At 40.1% G+C, this 16280-nt stretch overlaps 1 protein-coding gene across 2 annotated transcripts in view; it reads right to left on the bottom strand.

The window, feature by feature from the left end:
- PCSK2 (proprotein convertase subtilisin/kexin type 2) overlaps positions 1-14889 on the bottom strand; it is a 256020-nt gene extending 241131 nt beyond the window's left edge. For both annotated transcript variants that reach the window (XM_044291434.1, XM_044291435.1), the window contains exon 1: positions 14687-14889. In XM_044291434.1, coding sequence (XP_044147369.1) covers positions 14687-14869 — 183 coding nt within the window. In that variant the 5' untranslated portion in view covers positions 14870-14889. The remainder of the gene's footprint in view (positions 1-14686) is intronic.
- Positions 14890-16280: the final 1391 nt, after the last annotated feature.

Raw genomic sequence — 16280 nt, 5'->3', positions numbered from 1 at the left:
TTTAAAGTCCCCCTTAAAGACTACTCTTCTTGCTCCTCCTCCTCTCCCCATCCACCATTTTCTTCTGACCCCTCTTCAGACTCCTGCTGACTTGTCTCAGATGGAGTAGCCCCCCCGGGAATTCATTTAGCGTTGCTACTTCCTCATCTTCCAGCTCCTCCTTCTCGACGGTTTAATCAATGACACGATGCAATACACGCTCCAGAAAGAAGGAGCAAGGTACAATGTGACTGAAGGCTCCCTGGCTGCGACTGACCAGTTTCGGGATCTCATTAAATGGCCACAGAGGTCTGCATGCATCGCGCATGAGCAGCCACTGGCATGGTGAAAAGAAACCAAGCTCCCCAGAACCTGTCCTGCTGCAGAGCTTGTATGGGTAGTGGTTAACGGCACTTTGCTGCTGGAGAAGCCTATCAAGCATATACAAGGTGGAGTTCCAGCGCGTCGGGCTGTCACAAATCAGACGTCTGACGGGCAGGTGGTTTCCCTGCTGAACGTCAGCAAGGTGATCCACGGCCGTGTAAGATCTTCTAAAATGGCACGTGTGTCATTTTGCCCTGTTTCAGCACACTCAGGAGATTGGCACCGTTGTCGAACACCACTTTACCAACTAACAAATTGAGCGGGTTAGCCACTGATCGACCTGTGACCACAGATCTGAAAGCAGTGCAGGACCTGTGTGGCGCTTGGCTTCCAGGCACAACAGCCACAGCACAGCCTGGCAATTTCTCACCTGGCATGTCAAATAGGTTCTGGGGAGGTTGGGGGGCGCAGCGGAAGAGGCAGTTGCAGTGGAAAAGGAGGCGTCCGCCGAGGAGGACACAGAGGATGGAGTAGGAGGAGGAGAAGAAGAGTTAGGCCTGCATGCAATCCGTGGTGGTAACACCAAATCCACACGGGAGCCACCGGTTACATGCTTGACAGCAGTAAGAAGGTTTACCCAGTGGGCAGTAAAAGTTATGTCCCTTCCCTGCCTGTGTTTGCTAGACCACATGTCTGTGTCAGATATATCTTGGCACCAACCCTGTGTGCCAGAGATATATTCACGTGCCGCTGAATGTGGCCATATAGCTCTGGGATGCCCTTCTGGAAAACATATTTCCTTCTGGGGACCTTCTATTGCGGTGTGCCAATGGCAACACATTTTTTAAATACCTCCGAGTTTATATGGCAGTAGTTGGCGGGCTAGCAGTTCCGACAAACCAGCGGTCAGCCGTTGGGCAAGAGGTTTATCCGGCGTCATCAACTTTTTACGTTCGAACATTTGAGCCACGAAAGCCTGCCTTCTACCAGATGAACTTGACAATGGCACGGTGGAACATGCAGTGAAGGACAAATGGGAGGAGAAGGAGAAGAGGCAGGACGCGGAGCACCGGGAGTGTGGCTTTGTAAGTTCTGACGGTGTTGTTCCCACTGGTCTCGGTAATGAGAGGCCAGGTGCCTTCTTAAGGCGGTCGTCCCTAAGTGAGTGTTGGGCTTACCGCGACTTATGCGTTGACAGCACAGGCTGCAACACTATTGTCAGCAGATAACATGTTAAAAAAGTCAACACTGTGGAGCCATGTGCCAGCGTCCTGGGAGCGCCAGATGTGACCATGCATGGTGGATGGCCCGCTCCAGATACATTTGCAGTCAGTTTTTTGCCACCTGTGCCCTGCGAGCTCTGCCTGATTCTCCTCCTTCTCCTCCCTCTCTGTTGCTCCGTCTCCCCCTCCTAACCCCCCTCCTATTCCTCTTTTGTAAGCACCCACATGATGTCCATTGACACGTCATCATCGTCACCTTCACCACCACTGACATTTGAGATCTCAGAGTAGGCAGCAACAGTGGAGACCTCTCTCCTTGGGCTGTTCTGGGTACTGTCGTCAGATGGCTGGGTGGCGGCCGTTGCTACCTTCTCTTCCTCATCCGATGTCAAGAATGGCTGCGCATTGGTAAGGTCTGGGAATTGATGGGAAAATAATTCCTCTGACTCAAGTGAAGGGGCTATGGTGGTGGTGTCTTTGGGTGTGCATACAGCAGAGAGTGAGGAGGGTGAAGATACAGAGGATGAGGAGGGTGCAGAAGCGGAAGGCTGAATGACCCACTCAACCAAATCTGGTGCGTCCTTTGAAGTAATCACACGCACCTGTCTGACCCCTACCACCCCTGCAGAACAGCCTGCCTCTTCCTCTGCCTTTCATTTTCAAAATGACCCTGTGCCTAAGTCCCTAGAGAAGAGCAGTATTTGTGGAAGCAGGTATATCGCAGGCCTCAATCAATATTTGGTGGAAACAGCTATATCAATACCCTTAATCAGTATTTTGTGGAAGCAGGTATATCGCAGCCCTCAATCAGTATTTTGTGGAAGCAGGTATATCGTAGGCCTCAATCAATATTTTGTGGAAGCAGGTATATTAAACGCCTTAATCAGTATTTTGTGGAACCAGGTATCTTGCAAGCCTCAATCATTATTTTGTGGAATCAGGAATATCAATCCCCTTAATCAGCATTTTGTGGAAGCAGGTATATCGCAGGCCTCAGTCAATATTTGATGGAAGCAGGTATATCAATACCCTTAATCAGTATTTTGTGGAAGCAGGTATATCGTAGCCCTCAATCAGTATTTTGTGGAAGCAGGTATATCAATCCCCTTAATCAGTATTTTGTGGAAGCAGGTATATCGCAGGCCTCAGTCAATATTTGGCGGAAGCAGGTATATTAATCCCTTTAATCAGTATTTTGTGGAAGCAGGTATATCGTAGGCCTCAATCAATATTTTGTGGAAGCAGGTATATCAATCTCCTTAATCAGTATTTTGTTGAAGCAGGTACCTTGCAGGCCTCAATCATTATTTTGTGGAATCAGGTATATTAATTCCCTTAGTCAGTATTTTGTGGAAGCAGGTATATCGCAGGCCTCAGTCAATATTTGGTGGAAGCAGGTATATCAAACATTTTAATCAATATTTTGTTGAAGCAGGTATATCACACCCCTCAATCAATATTTGGTGGAAGCAGGTATATCACACCACCCTGTTTATTTGGGCACAACAGGGATATTGTAGCCCCCAATCAGTATTTTGTGGAGGAAGTTATATCACACCCCTCAATCATTTTTTTTTGGGGGGCAACAGGTATATCACACCCATTGCAATTAGTTGTTCCAATAGCGTTTGTCCCTCTGTATAGCTACAGTATCACAACAGAACCACACACAACTGCTGCACAATACAAATGCACTATAATATACTTTTTATGTTAGAAAGTATATTATAAGTATATCACACCCCTCAGTATATCACACCTATCGATAGCACACCTATACCAGCCCTTAAAAAGACTTTTGTGGCCCTATTAGCTAGCGTTTGGTGTCTCTAACAGCCTGCCCCTGCTCCACAAAGTAACCTCTCCTTACACTGGCAAAACACAGAATGTAAAATGGCTGTCAGATCGGGTTCTGTAATAGGGTGGGGGTGTATCCATGTGCTGAAACGTCTCAATTGGCAGTCCTGTCCCACCTGATGGATGTGTCATGGGTACAATTTCGGCGCAGAGTGCAAAAGAATATGGTGCCGGCAGACATCGCCATATGTTCGTATGTTCGACAAATCGCGAAGGCGCAAAATTCACTGCGAAACGACCGCCGGGCGAGCCGCAAGGCCATCTCTAGTCAGGATCCCTTAATTTGGCGTTTTAATCAAGAAATTCCATACATAACAAGTAGTTGCAAAAAGATGCAAAAAACACATACATATTTTGGACAACTTTAGTGTCCTTAATCATGGCAGTATCTTGAGTAAGGAAACCAAAGTTGTCCAAAAGGTGGAGGACTTTTGTAATCTTTTTGCAACAACTTGTTATATATGGAATTTCTTGCATAAAGCCCCAAATGAATGGATCTTCATTTGTTTTTGTGCATGCCCATACAATATGATTTGGCCACTTAAGTGTTGGAGTGCACAACCTCAAACGCACTGAACACCTTTGAGGTGAACTGGAATTGCAACATCCAAGCAGACATTGTTAGACTGCAATAATGTCAACCTGTTCCTATAGTTAACATCTATAACCAGGACATAAATCCTGACCAGCATTCAAAAATCTAGTTCAAATCTTTCTTAGAGTGTGGGTACTCCTAAAGGAACCAGCGTTTTATAATACAATTAAACACCACCAAATTGCAAAACTATGGGTCCATTATGCAGCCACAATGTGATGACTGGTTTGTGGTTATGCTACATACGAATAACCTCTTAAGAACACTGTGCTGCTACCTAGAATAACATAAGAACAAGCTATTATAGGTTTCTTTGTTTTAGTAGCTAATTGGGCTTGCCATACATTACCACAAGATCAATACTAGGCGAGCATGTGTTGGTAATGTAGAGATATTAACATGCGTATAGAAATTTTGCCTTTCTGTTTCAAACTTCTAGTAGTATTGTAATGTAGCCTACAGGTGCAATTGTTATTGAGAAGTAGGAGGTCATCAATTGATCACCAGTGGGCTGGATCAAATACAAATTAAAATGTAACCTTGTATATAAATAATTTTACTATTACATGACTCCTATAGTATAAAAAGTATACAACAGGCCAATGCACTGTTTGCCAGGTTATAGCTAAGTATGAACAGAGCCTTTCTGCTCCCCATGGTACCTTCCAACTACTGTCCACTTAATACTTGATACTAACCTTGCCTTACACATGCCTAGTCTATCTCCTCCTGCCTGCTGTGCTGCTACTGTGAAATGTTTTTTTTTTTTCAGTTTAAGAGGTACACCACTGTTTTAGTAACACACCTGCCAACGTTCCAGACTGAAAATCTGAGAGGGCAAAAGTTGTTGTAGGCCCACCAATTTTCATATACCATGAACCTTTTACTATATCTGCCCCATTACTGATATGACTTTCACCAGTCACTCCTCCTTTTGCCATAGACCCACCACTCAAAGTTGGACTACTCCTAATAACACAAATCCTGACACAACACACAATTAGGACAGTTCACTGGGGGATGATAGAAGATTTTCTTGGCACCCAGACCCAGAAGATTTGCCAACTCTTCCATGAGTCTTGGAGGACTATATTTTTTCCAGGAGCCTTCCAGGAGAGTTTGTAAGGGGTAACATGTGCTCTTTTGGTTGCTTCCAAGTCCTCCTTTTTTTGACCCTGGCTGAGTTGGTCTATATCTGAAAATGTTGCCAGGACATCTATTTAATATTCTAGTCACTTTTGTTCAGCTTCTAGTCATTATTTCTTTATCATTATTTCAGTTTTATTGGGACTTGTTTCATTTCGTGGTTTGTTATTTTGGTTGGCATGTTCTCCTGATTTGTGTTCTTGATCCATTTTTTTTCTATTCTATGGGGCATGTTTATTAAGACCAGCATTTTAGACGCCGGTCTTAGTAAGGCCCTGCACTGGTGGTGGATCCTCTGAAGTTATGTAGCGGCGCTGGCCTCTCCATAACTTTGGCGGATCCCGCGCCATTTCTAAATGTAAGACAGCTTCTTAGCTGTCTTACATTTAGACTATTTTCTACGCCTAAAACAAGCATAGGCAATGGTAAATGAGACAAACCTGGCTCACACCCTTTTTTAGACCTGGCGAGACCGGGGAAAAGTTGCAGATTGCGGTGCAAAGGATGTTTGCGCTGCAATCTGCACCAGAAATACGCCTAATATAGGCGTATTTCTGTTTGATAAATAACCCTCTAAATGTTTATTTTCTCCCTGAAAATGCATCCCACACCATCAAATTTGACTTTGACTATGACCATTGTCTACAGCTGTCACTGGTTGTTAGTTACTTTGAACTCTGCAACCTGGGTATTTTCATCCACAGAATACAAACCCTTGTCAAAGGTGAAGACCATGGGATCCCTCATACTTTGCACTTTAGTTTAGCTGATACTGAGGGTTCATTTTTTAAGGCTTTTTGTGTGTAAATATATTTTCTTTCTTCAAATATTTATTTATTGTGCATGAGCTATGCAAAGTGTGATGCTTATTAATTGTAATTTTTGTACTTTTTAGTAAACTTAAGGGGAAAAATTACCTTTATTTAAAAATGTTTTCCTACAATGTACTGGCAATTTATATGCTAGGATATTATGGGAGAATTTATAATTTGATTTGCACCAGTTTTCTACCAAGTTTAGCAGGCAGTTTGTAGACAAAAGTGTTATGCTTAAAGATGCACAAATTACATCAATGTTAACTCAAGTAAAACTAACTTCAAAACGTCCCCCTATGATTTCCTCTAGTGACGTTCTTAGGCAGAGAAGATCCTCTCTTAGAAAAAAAAAGAAATAGTTTGGCTACATTCACTCGACAGTCTTAACGAAAAAACACAATCTACCCCCCCCCCCCCCATTCAGTTGTATCGGGGCTGTTGGGCATTGAAAACAGAAATAGGACATGTCTTATTTTTAAACATTTAACATATGAATAGAACCATGGACTGCAGTGGTTCTGGAAATTTGCTGCCGAATGACAATTTTTTGTATGATGTAGCCTTAGTCTTAGTGCAGTAGGTTCTTAGTCTGAAACCCTGCAAAGACAGATTGTATGGCGAGGCTAAGAAATAAAGTATACTGAGTCATCCACCATGCATTCGCAGAGCACTGGCATGACCCCACAGCCAATGTATGTGTCAGAGGAGAATCTACACAAGAGGTAAGAAAACACAGCAGTAGCCTGTGCAGTTACTACACAGGACACAAAAAGGCAGAGTAAAGAGCAGCATTGGGTGCTGTCATTCACTATACCTTTCTGGGTGCTGACGCCAGCCATGGTTATGTTGCTTTTGGCATTACAAAAGTCATGTTTAATGCCAACAAAAAGAGGGTGCCTTTTTAGACTTTTCTATTTCTAGTTACAGCGCTGGTGCATTATTTGGGAAAAATACAGAACTTACAACTGACTATGTTTTAGATGCATAATCTACAGAGACAATTTTTATTTTCTATCATCGATGGTAAGGAAGACGTGACGGGAAAGGACTGTATTCATCATACACAGTAGGAACTGACAGTGAATGCAGTCGAGCTTCAAGGTGAATGGTCACTGCAGAGAAAATATTGCAAATGTAATAAACAGAATATGAAATCATCTTGGTTGTATATTTACAACGGAACATACAAAATTTACTATATACAGTTAATGTTCTGGAAAAACAGTATAGAAGTGGAGTTTTATTTTAACGTCTGGTTTTATTTGCTACATATAAATTCTGTTTTTGCTTTTACTACATACTGTGTGAAAGGAATTATAGAAAGTCTCTCATGTGTAGCAGTACATACCATCTTCATAATCTTAGAAAACAACATTAATTTAACTGGAAAAACATTCTTACTGTTTATCCAAATGAACCAGCGCACTAGTTACAGAGTCAGATTTTATTTCTAATCTCTCTTATATCTTGTAAAAAAAAAGAATCTTTTCAAATTGTAATTTGAGAACATTTTGAGGCTTGTAAACTCTGTTCTCATTAGCAGTATCCGGTTTCAATCAGGCTTTTGGTATCTTTGACTGCAAAAATGGAACAGTCTGCAGTGCTATTCTTTGATGCTATTGGACTCTGTTATGAGCAGAAGACACAGAGGTGGTGGCATCTCAGGGGATCATAAATTATCACTCACATATGCTAACAGAATGCATATAGGTGTCAGAAGGTGCCCTGTCCTGTCGTGACAGGACATGGCTGCCAGTGCCAACCCTATCATGAATGGGAACAACTGGAAAAAAAACTATCCCCCTTGCGGCATAGATGACTGTGCACTAGAGATGAGCACATCGACTCTAAATTAATCAAATGCTACCAGAATTTTCCAAAAATTCGGATCAAGTCCAAATTGTTGTTGATTTGATTCAGACAAATATCTCAAAATGGTAGTCATTTTTACGATTAGAGGACAGGAAAGATAAAGAAACACAATCAAATTTGATGCCAAAAAAAATAAAATATATATATGTTTGGACCTTCTGTTCTGGACCTTGTTTGTGACTTTTAAAAAAAATCCTACAGTGGAGTTTGTTTTTAAACAGGCTATTTGTTACCACCAGTAGCCATGCATTCATCATGGTCATATACGTGTAGTCAGTTTGTGATTACTAGGCTGGCTTGGCATTAAAGAGCTTGAGATGAGTATATATTAGTAATCCCTGGAGACCACAGAAGGTCATCCACAACCTTTCAGGGCAACTAGAGCATTTCGATTCAGGTCGAATTGATTCCAAATGGAATCACCCGACTGATTCGGCTGTATCACATTCAATGGAATTTGAACAAGTCCACTCACTACCGCTTGCCTTTATGGACAGCCAGTAGAAGGGGGAAATCCTGGTTGCTACCAACAACAAAATTTTACTGATTCTTCCTGATGTCTATGTTAGGTTGTAGAAGAAGTGAAAGCAGCAAGAACACTGAGGCTGGGTCAGGAACTTGAATCAAAGAAAAGATTTGATGGTTTTCTACTGTATCATATTGCCCTGAATGAAGGTAATTTTAATTTATGCTCACTGGCTCAGTTCATTAGCTAAGCCAGTGCCCTATTAGGTTTCCATATTAGCTGTGACAGAGAAGGGAGGCTGGATTAGCTACAGCACTGGGCCAGACAGCCTATAACTTCATTAAGTCACCAACACAGAAGAGGAAGCTCCGTGCCCCCACAGCTTGTGTCAGAACTTCACAACTTATGGCAGAAGATCAGGCGATCTTTGCCGTTTTTTTAAATTTAAGTATTTTAGTGAGTTTATTTATTTTACATTGGCAAAACAATAAGAGGCTTTTTATGACATTTGACAAGCCCTTTAATTGACCCTATAACAAGTCCTTATGACAAGCACCCTACAGTATAACATCAGTATTTACTGGGATCCATAAGGACTCATGCACACGACCATATGAATTTTGCGGTCTACAAATCGCATCCGGACATATGGATGCAGAGAGCACACGGATCATCCGTATGTCTATTCGACAAATGATAGAACACGTCTTATTCTCAGCTGCAAAATGCAAATTATGGGCTCATTGAAGTCAATAGGTCACAAAAGAAATACAGATGTAACACAGACGTCATCTGTATTTTGTGGATTCACTGTGAAAAACATACATTTGTGTGCGTTAGGCCTTGGAAAGTGGGTTTACCATGCCTATTACTGCAGCATGATGAAGAAAAGATACTAGTGTGATCAGAGTATTATAATTATTATATAATATACTATTTCTTTTAGCTTATTTACTAACTATATATCATACTTTTTAATTTTAGATATTTCTATGGACGTACAGATTAACCTACAATATATTACAGAAGAATTCTTCAACTTAACAAAATCAAAATAAGATTGTCTTCACTAATACAGCCTTTATTATTTTTTTGTAGTGTTTGACAGCTTTTTCTTCCAGACACAGAAGTGATGAATAGACTCCTGACTTTGGCTAAAAAAAACTGCACCAAAAACAGCATGTGTGAAGGCAGCGTGATACAAAAAAAGGGCCGTGTATGACAGACACAAACTTAGTTGTCTTTTATATATAGCTGAAACCTATAAAACACTAAAAACACTATAATAAATAATAAACTATAATATCAAATTGTAACAGGTAGCACAGTGGCTCGGTGGTTAGCACTGGTGCATTGCAGCACTTGGGTTCTTGGTTTGAATCTGACCAAGTATGTTCCCCCACGTGTTTTTGTGGGTTTCCTCCCACACTCCAAAGACATACTGATAGGGAACTTAGATTATGAGACCCATTGGGGGCAGAGTGAAGCTAATGTCTGTAAATCACTGCGGAATATGTCAGTGATATATAGTGGATGGTAAGCATATATTACATAGAGGAATCCAGGCTATTCCGCATCAGTCCAGCAAGAGACCATGTAGGACAGTGGAGTAAAGAGGAGGTACAGTAAGACGCAGATAAATGGAAAATCAAGGTTTACTGATTGCCTACACATAAAAATGGTGGCTGTAGGTACTGTAAAACAATATAATCGCCTGAGCAGATATGTGCGAGGGTAACAAGAGGCTTTCCATATTTAAAGAGGACCTTTCACCGATTATGACAATGTGAACTAACTATACAGACATGGAGAGTGGCGCCCGGGGATCTCACTGCACTTACTATTATCCCTGGGCTCCGCTCCGTTCTCCTGCTATGCCCTCCGGTATCTTCGGTCACGAAGTTATGGTAGGCGGAGTCTGCCCTTGTTTTGCTGTAGCGCTGGCCAATCGCAGCGCAGAGCTCACAGAGGTTATTTTATCCCAGGCTGTGAGCTCTGCAATGCGATTGGCCAGCGCTACAGCAGAACAAGGGCAGACTCCGCCTACCATAACTTTGTGACCGAAGATACCCGAGGGCATAGCAGGAGAACGGAGCGGCGCCCGGGGATAATAGTAAGTGCAGTGAGATCCCCGGGCGCCGCTCTCCATGTCTGTATACTTAGTTCACATTGTCATAATCGGTGAAAGGTCCTCTTTAAATATGGAAAGCCTCTTGTTACCCTCGCACATATCTGCTCAGGCGATTATATTGTTTTACAGTACCTACAGCCACCATTTTTATGTGTAGGCAATCAGTAAACCTTGATTTTCCATTTATCTGCGTCTTACTGTACCTCCTCTTTACTCCACTGTCCTACATGGTCTCTTGCTGGACTGATGCGGAATAGCCTGGATTCCTCTATGTAATATATGCTTACCATCCACTAGATGTCTGATACTTCTATTTCTACATACCCATTTAGGTATACAGATGTACCCAAGCTAAAATTGACTTTGATAACCCATGTCACAGTGTTATCTCAGTTATCTCGTGACAAAAGCCAATGAAATCCATTGAAAAAGTCAGTTAACATTTTTTTGCCATTCTTTACTTTAACGTGCTAACCATCTTGTTTAGCTCGGCTGCATCTATACAGTACCTTTTGCACAGCAAAGTACAGTATGTAGTGTATACCTCACATTAGATCCATTATTCAAGTTATATACCTTTGGATTTTATAGTATATTATACTCTAGTATATTGCATTGTCTCTATGTATATATTTATCACCTGTGATCTACACATATATCCTTGACCTGCAACATTTTTGGAAAGCCAGATTCCGTATAATGCTGCCGTGAGCCTGCCATTGGAAAGAGAATTATGATTCTTTGTGTGTTACCATTATGTTCCTCTGTACATAGTTCTATATCTAACTCGCAGCTGTTTAATAATTGTGTAGTGACCTATATTCTATGTTCTAGATACAAATTTGATGGGTCTCATAAGAATTTATGCTTTATGTTCTATCTATTATTTTGTACAGACGATCTGAGGAAGCTCGCCTGACCGAAATCGTTCATATTGTCACTTGTCTATGAGTTTATTTCAATTTAAAAAGATTGTAAAGTGCAGAAGTTTGAATTTCTACAAGAGGTATTGGTTGAGAAACTAAAAACCAGCACTTCTCATCTTGCTGGAGTGGCACTGTGGTTGGGGTCCTAGGTTCTAATCCCAAGGAGTTTGTATGTTCTCCTCGTGTTTGCGTGGGTTTCCTACCACTCTAAAGACATGCTGGATTAGATTGTTAGACCCATTGGGGACAGCTTGATGCTAATGTCTGTAAAGTTCTGTGGAATATAGCAGCGCTGTATAAGTGCATCAAATAAATAAATGCATGAAGGTTGCAGAAGCCAAAGGCTCAAAAACTGTGATAAAAGCTTATTTAAAAAGTTGTTTTTAGCCAAATACAAGCAATGGGGTGAAAAAAAATGACCTAAACATGTCAATAGTCTTGAAGTTGCAGATGGCTGAAGTTGGAACCATGATGTCTCTCAACACATGTACAATAGCAGTAACAATCTATCGCAAGGGCTCAGAAGCAACATAGAAAGTGGTTACTGGGTAAATGCTACCATCTTGCAAAGTTGGTAATATTGACTATAGAAATAAAAAAAATCACACAATGTCATTTAATATTATGTCATGGACCACTGTTAAAGAGTTAAAAGCAATCTATCTGAAGCGTTCTTTTAGAAAACAATGACGGTGAAGAACACACAAAAACATAATGTACTCCACAGAATATGATGTGCCTAGTGCAAAATAAATAAAGCTAAATAAATAGCATGTGTATTAAAGGTAGCCTGCGTGTGATGTGAGACAAATATTTCCATTAGGACCCGCTCCATTGTCTTCCTGTCCATGTGGTTTATTTTACTGAATCAATTCAGTGCATAAATATTAACATGGAGAGAAAACTGAGGACTGATTTAATCGTGTCAAAGAGACCGAAATGGAAACCCACATGCCTGAGATATCTAATAAAATGGGCATCTGCAGGAGAGACTAGATTGATGTATTCCATTTTTTTCTTCTATTTACCATCAGAATATCACCAATATAACAAAAATTAAATTATATGTAATGGAGTCACACGGGAATAATTAAAATAAAATCTACCGGTAGTTTCAATTTTTTTGCTCACAATTTGCACACCTGACTTAGACTATTTATATATATATATATATATATATATATATATAGTCTAAGTCAGGTGTGCGAATTGTGAGCAAAAAAAAATATTTCTCTGTATATATATACACACTTTACCATTTAATCCAGTTCAATGACATTCCTGACAGCTTTATCATCAATCAATTCAATGGACTAGCTTTTAAAAGATTTTCTGCTACTTGTTGGCGCTGAAGATTATGACCTACCCTGCTATTAGCTCGGGAAGACTGAAGTAATGATAAAGACATTGCAGTCACTTTACTAGTTCATCAATACTGTTATTATACTTATTATTAGTGTTATTACTTCCATTATTTTTTAATAAAAAAAAATTCTATTAAAAAAAGTTTTTCAAACGATTTTCATGTGGAATTTTGCATTTATTCCATTTTTTTTATTCACTTTAAATGGGTTATTGGAATGAAGAGACCTTGTATTTTATTACAGTAGATCTCTCTTGTGTCCTCACCAAAGGCTTTAAATGCAAAATATCCACAACCTATAAAATGCACAGTGCTGAGCTAATGACAGACAAAAAATATCCCCTTTTTTAAAATCCAGCGTCTGTCTACAGTAGAGACAATCCAGTTTGGCAAGTAGCCCCGTGTATGGTGTTCCACTAAAGCTGCCTGAATGTCTTCATCTGCCAATGATCAGTTCTGGCAAACTCTAACCATCAGTTTTCTCATAAAGAGCAAAGGATTATCCAAAATACATACACATGTCTGTCCAACAAAAACATGTTGGAGCGATAATTCAATGTGGCTTATTGAAGGTCAAGGCACCTAATAGACTGCATTGTCAATACATTGTGGAAAAAAGAGATGAATAGCATGGAAGATGCTAAGCCTTTAAGTACTAAACTCTTGAGGGTAGCTCTGCCAAACTGCAACTCTTGTAATGTGCAGAATTGGGGGAGTTGTAGTTCAGCAACATGATATGTTATTTACTTTATTTACTCTAGCTGCACCTTACGGACATTATCATCACTTGCTGTTCCCCTTGGAGCTCACAATCTAAATTCCCTACCAGTATGTGCTTTGAGTGCAAAAGGAAACCAGAGAACCTGGAGGAAACCCAAGCAAACACGAGGAGAACATACAAACTTCATGCAGATGTTGTCTTTAGTCAGATCTGAACCTAGGACCCCCGCACTGCCAGGCACCAGTGCTAACCACTGAGCCACCCGGCTGCCATTAACCATACAAGTACACCACATGCAGTTCATTACACAGAAAGTAGCCACTGTGCCCTCAATCACAGTACAGGAGGAGATTGTCTTGAGTATATATACATTGTGCGGATTCCAGCACTCAGCACTAGTCTGTATGTTTCTAAGTAAGTAGATACTGCCTCAAGTGTAAGAGTATATATATATACTTATACACTTGAGGCAGTATCTACTTAGAAGCATCGTAGCAATGGAATAGATTATGTCATTGGCTACTATATATATATATATATATATATATATATATATATATAGTGTAAATGGTAGTCAATGACATAATCTATTCCATTGCTACAATGTAATATATTTTTGTTATATATATATATATATATATATATATATATAGTGTAAATGGTAGCTAATAACATAATTGATTCCATTGCTGTATATATATATATATATATATATATATATATATATACATACAATTAAAGTGTAAATGGTAGCAGATGACATAATCTATTCCATTGCTACAATGTAATATATTTTTGTAAATAATGATATATACATTTCTTTGGAATATTACCCCAGGCTCTGCTATTTCACACTCCCTACTCTCACTGCCAACACCTATCTCAGTGTCTGTACAGCATCATGGATTATTAGGTAACTACTGTAAATCATTTACAGTGGGGTTTCCTATGTGGTGTCTGGATCATTTGCAAACATACACATTTCAGTCTTCTGTAGAAAGGTAACACCAAGCTGATCTAAACTTTGCATGGTGTGAACTGTGCTTTGGATGACCTCAATATGATTCCCATCCCATATGCACAGTAATACGAAGATCTCACCGTCTTTCAATGACAGTGAAGTTGCCCAGATCCCATTTTCTTCAGCAAAACTGTCAAATAATTCCATGCACTGTATTTCTACCTTTCAGCCAAGCACAGCTCATCTCAGTAATTGTACAGTGCATGCAGAACATGATGTAAAGGAAACAGGGAGAAGACATTGTTACCTTTCTGACCCCACCAAAGCCATATTCCTTGGCAAGTTGTTTAGCTTCTTGTTCTCCTCCTTCATGAAAGTCCACCAAAAAATGTCCAGTGAGAACAGGTCTGTTATCAGTAGAGGCAGAGATACTGACACACAGCAAAGCCATGCCAGTGATCAGACACTCTATCACAAAGGCTTCCCTCATCTTCCTGACTTACTGTAGAAATGATATGGAAAGCTTGCAAGTCTGCAAAGAGGGGAAGGAATGCTGAAGCTGTGAAATTAAAGGGACAGCCTGGATGCCTTATCCTACTGCATCTCTCCTTGCAGCATGCTCACTCTGCTCCTGGGGATGCTCTGTGTGTGTGTATGTGAGTCTACTTCTGATGTCAAATCTGCATCTCAGCTCCTCCTCATCTATAATTCATTAGAGGCTCAAAGCCAGTACCAAAGTAGGTCACGTGTAGAGGACTCCCAACCAATGGCTTGCTGCTGGATGAGAGAAAGAGCCAAGATAAGCATTTCACTCCCCCTTTGTCAAGGGCTGCTCATTAGTGCCTAGCCACTGGCTTCCTGATTCAGCACCCTGGAGAATTCCTCCATGTCTTCAGCTGCTCCACAACTGTCAAAAAAAGGAGATGCTCAGTCAGGGAAAACCCACAAGGGATGAGAACTGTTATTAACTCAATGTCATTCTCTACACCTACATATGGGGGAATCCTAAATTGTTATAGAGGGAGCAATGAACACCGCCCTACAGAGAAGCCAGGGCCACCTCTAATGTAGAGTCGAAACATCATCAATGAGAATTATATAAGCTCAGATATGGATGGCAATGCAAATCTGGGACATATGTTCTTCTATAGGATGTTCTTACAGAGCTTAGATGGATAGACAGATGGATAGAAAGCTATATACATAGAGATGAGACTAGATAGGTAGATAGATAATAGGTAGATTAGACAGAAACAGCTATGGGATAGTTAGACAGTTAAATAGATATTTAGATCGATAGATGGTAGATGGTGGATACACCAGATTCACATGTGATACATAGATAGAAGCTATATGTAGATAGATAGATAGATAAAAGCTATATATAGATAGATAGATAGATAGATAGATAGATAGATAAATAAAAGCTATATGTAGATAGATAGATAGATCGATAGATCGATAGAAGCTATATGTATATAGATAGATAGAAACTATAGATAGATAGATAGATAGATAGATGCTATATGTATATAGATAGATAGATAGATAGATAGATAGATAGAAGCTATATGTATATAGATAGAAATTAGATAATAGATAGATATGGACTAGATGCATAGAACTGGTTAGAATAGAGAGACATGATACACCACATACTATACAGTATATACATATATATTATAATATATATATATACACACAGAGATTCATTGATTTACTGCACACCTCTGACTTAAATCCAATCACAGTACAGTAGCGACAAGACTGTGTCATTCCAGAAACTCCCGTGGGAAATAAGATGGACCTAGTGATCAGCTAGATGGAAAAAAAAAATCAATTAAATGTTAGCTGAAAACTCCATTGTGATGGTTTTGTGCAGTGGCTGGGGCTGGTTCTGC

The sequence above is a fragment of the Bufo gargarizans genome, chromosome 4, assembly GCF_014858855.1.
Source record: "Bufo gargarizans isolate SCDJY-AF-19 chromosome 4, ASM1485885v1, whole genome shotgun sequence".
Classification (NCBI taxonomy): Eukaryota; Metazoa; Chordata; class Amphibia; order Anura; family Bufonidae; genus Bufo; species Bufo gargarizans.
Note: the sequence above shows the minus strand (reverse complement) of the source record. Positions and strands in the feature narration are given on the sequence as shown.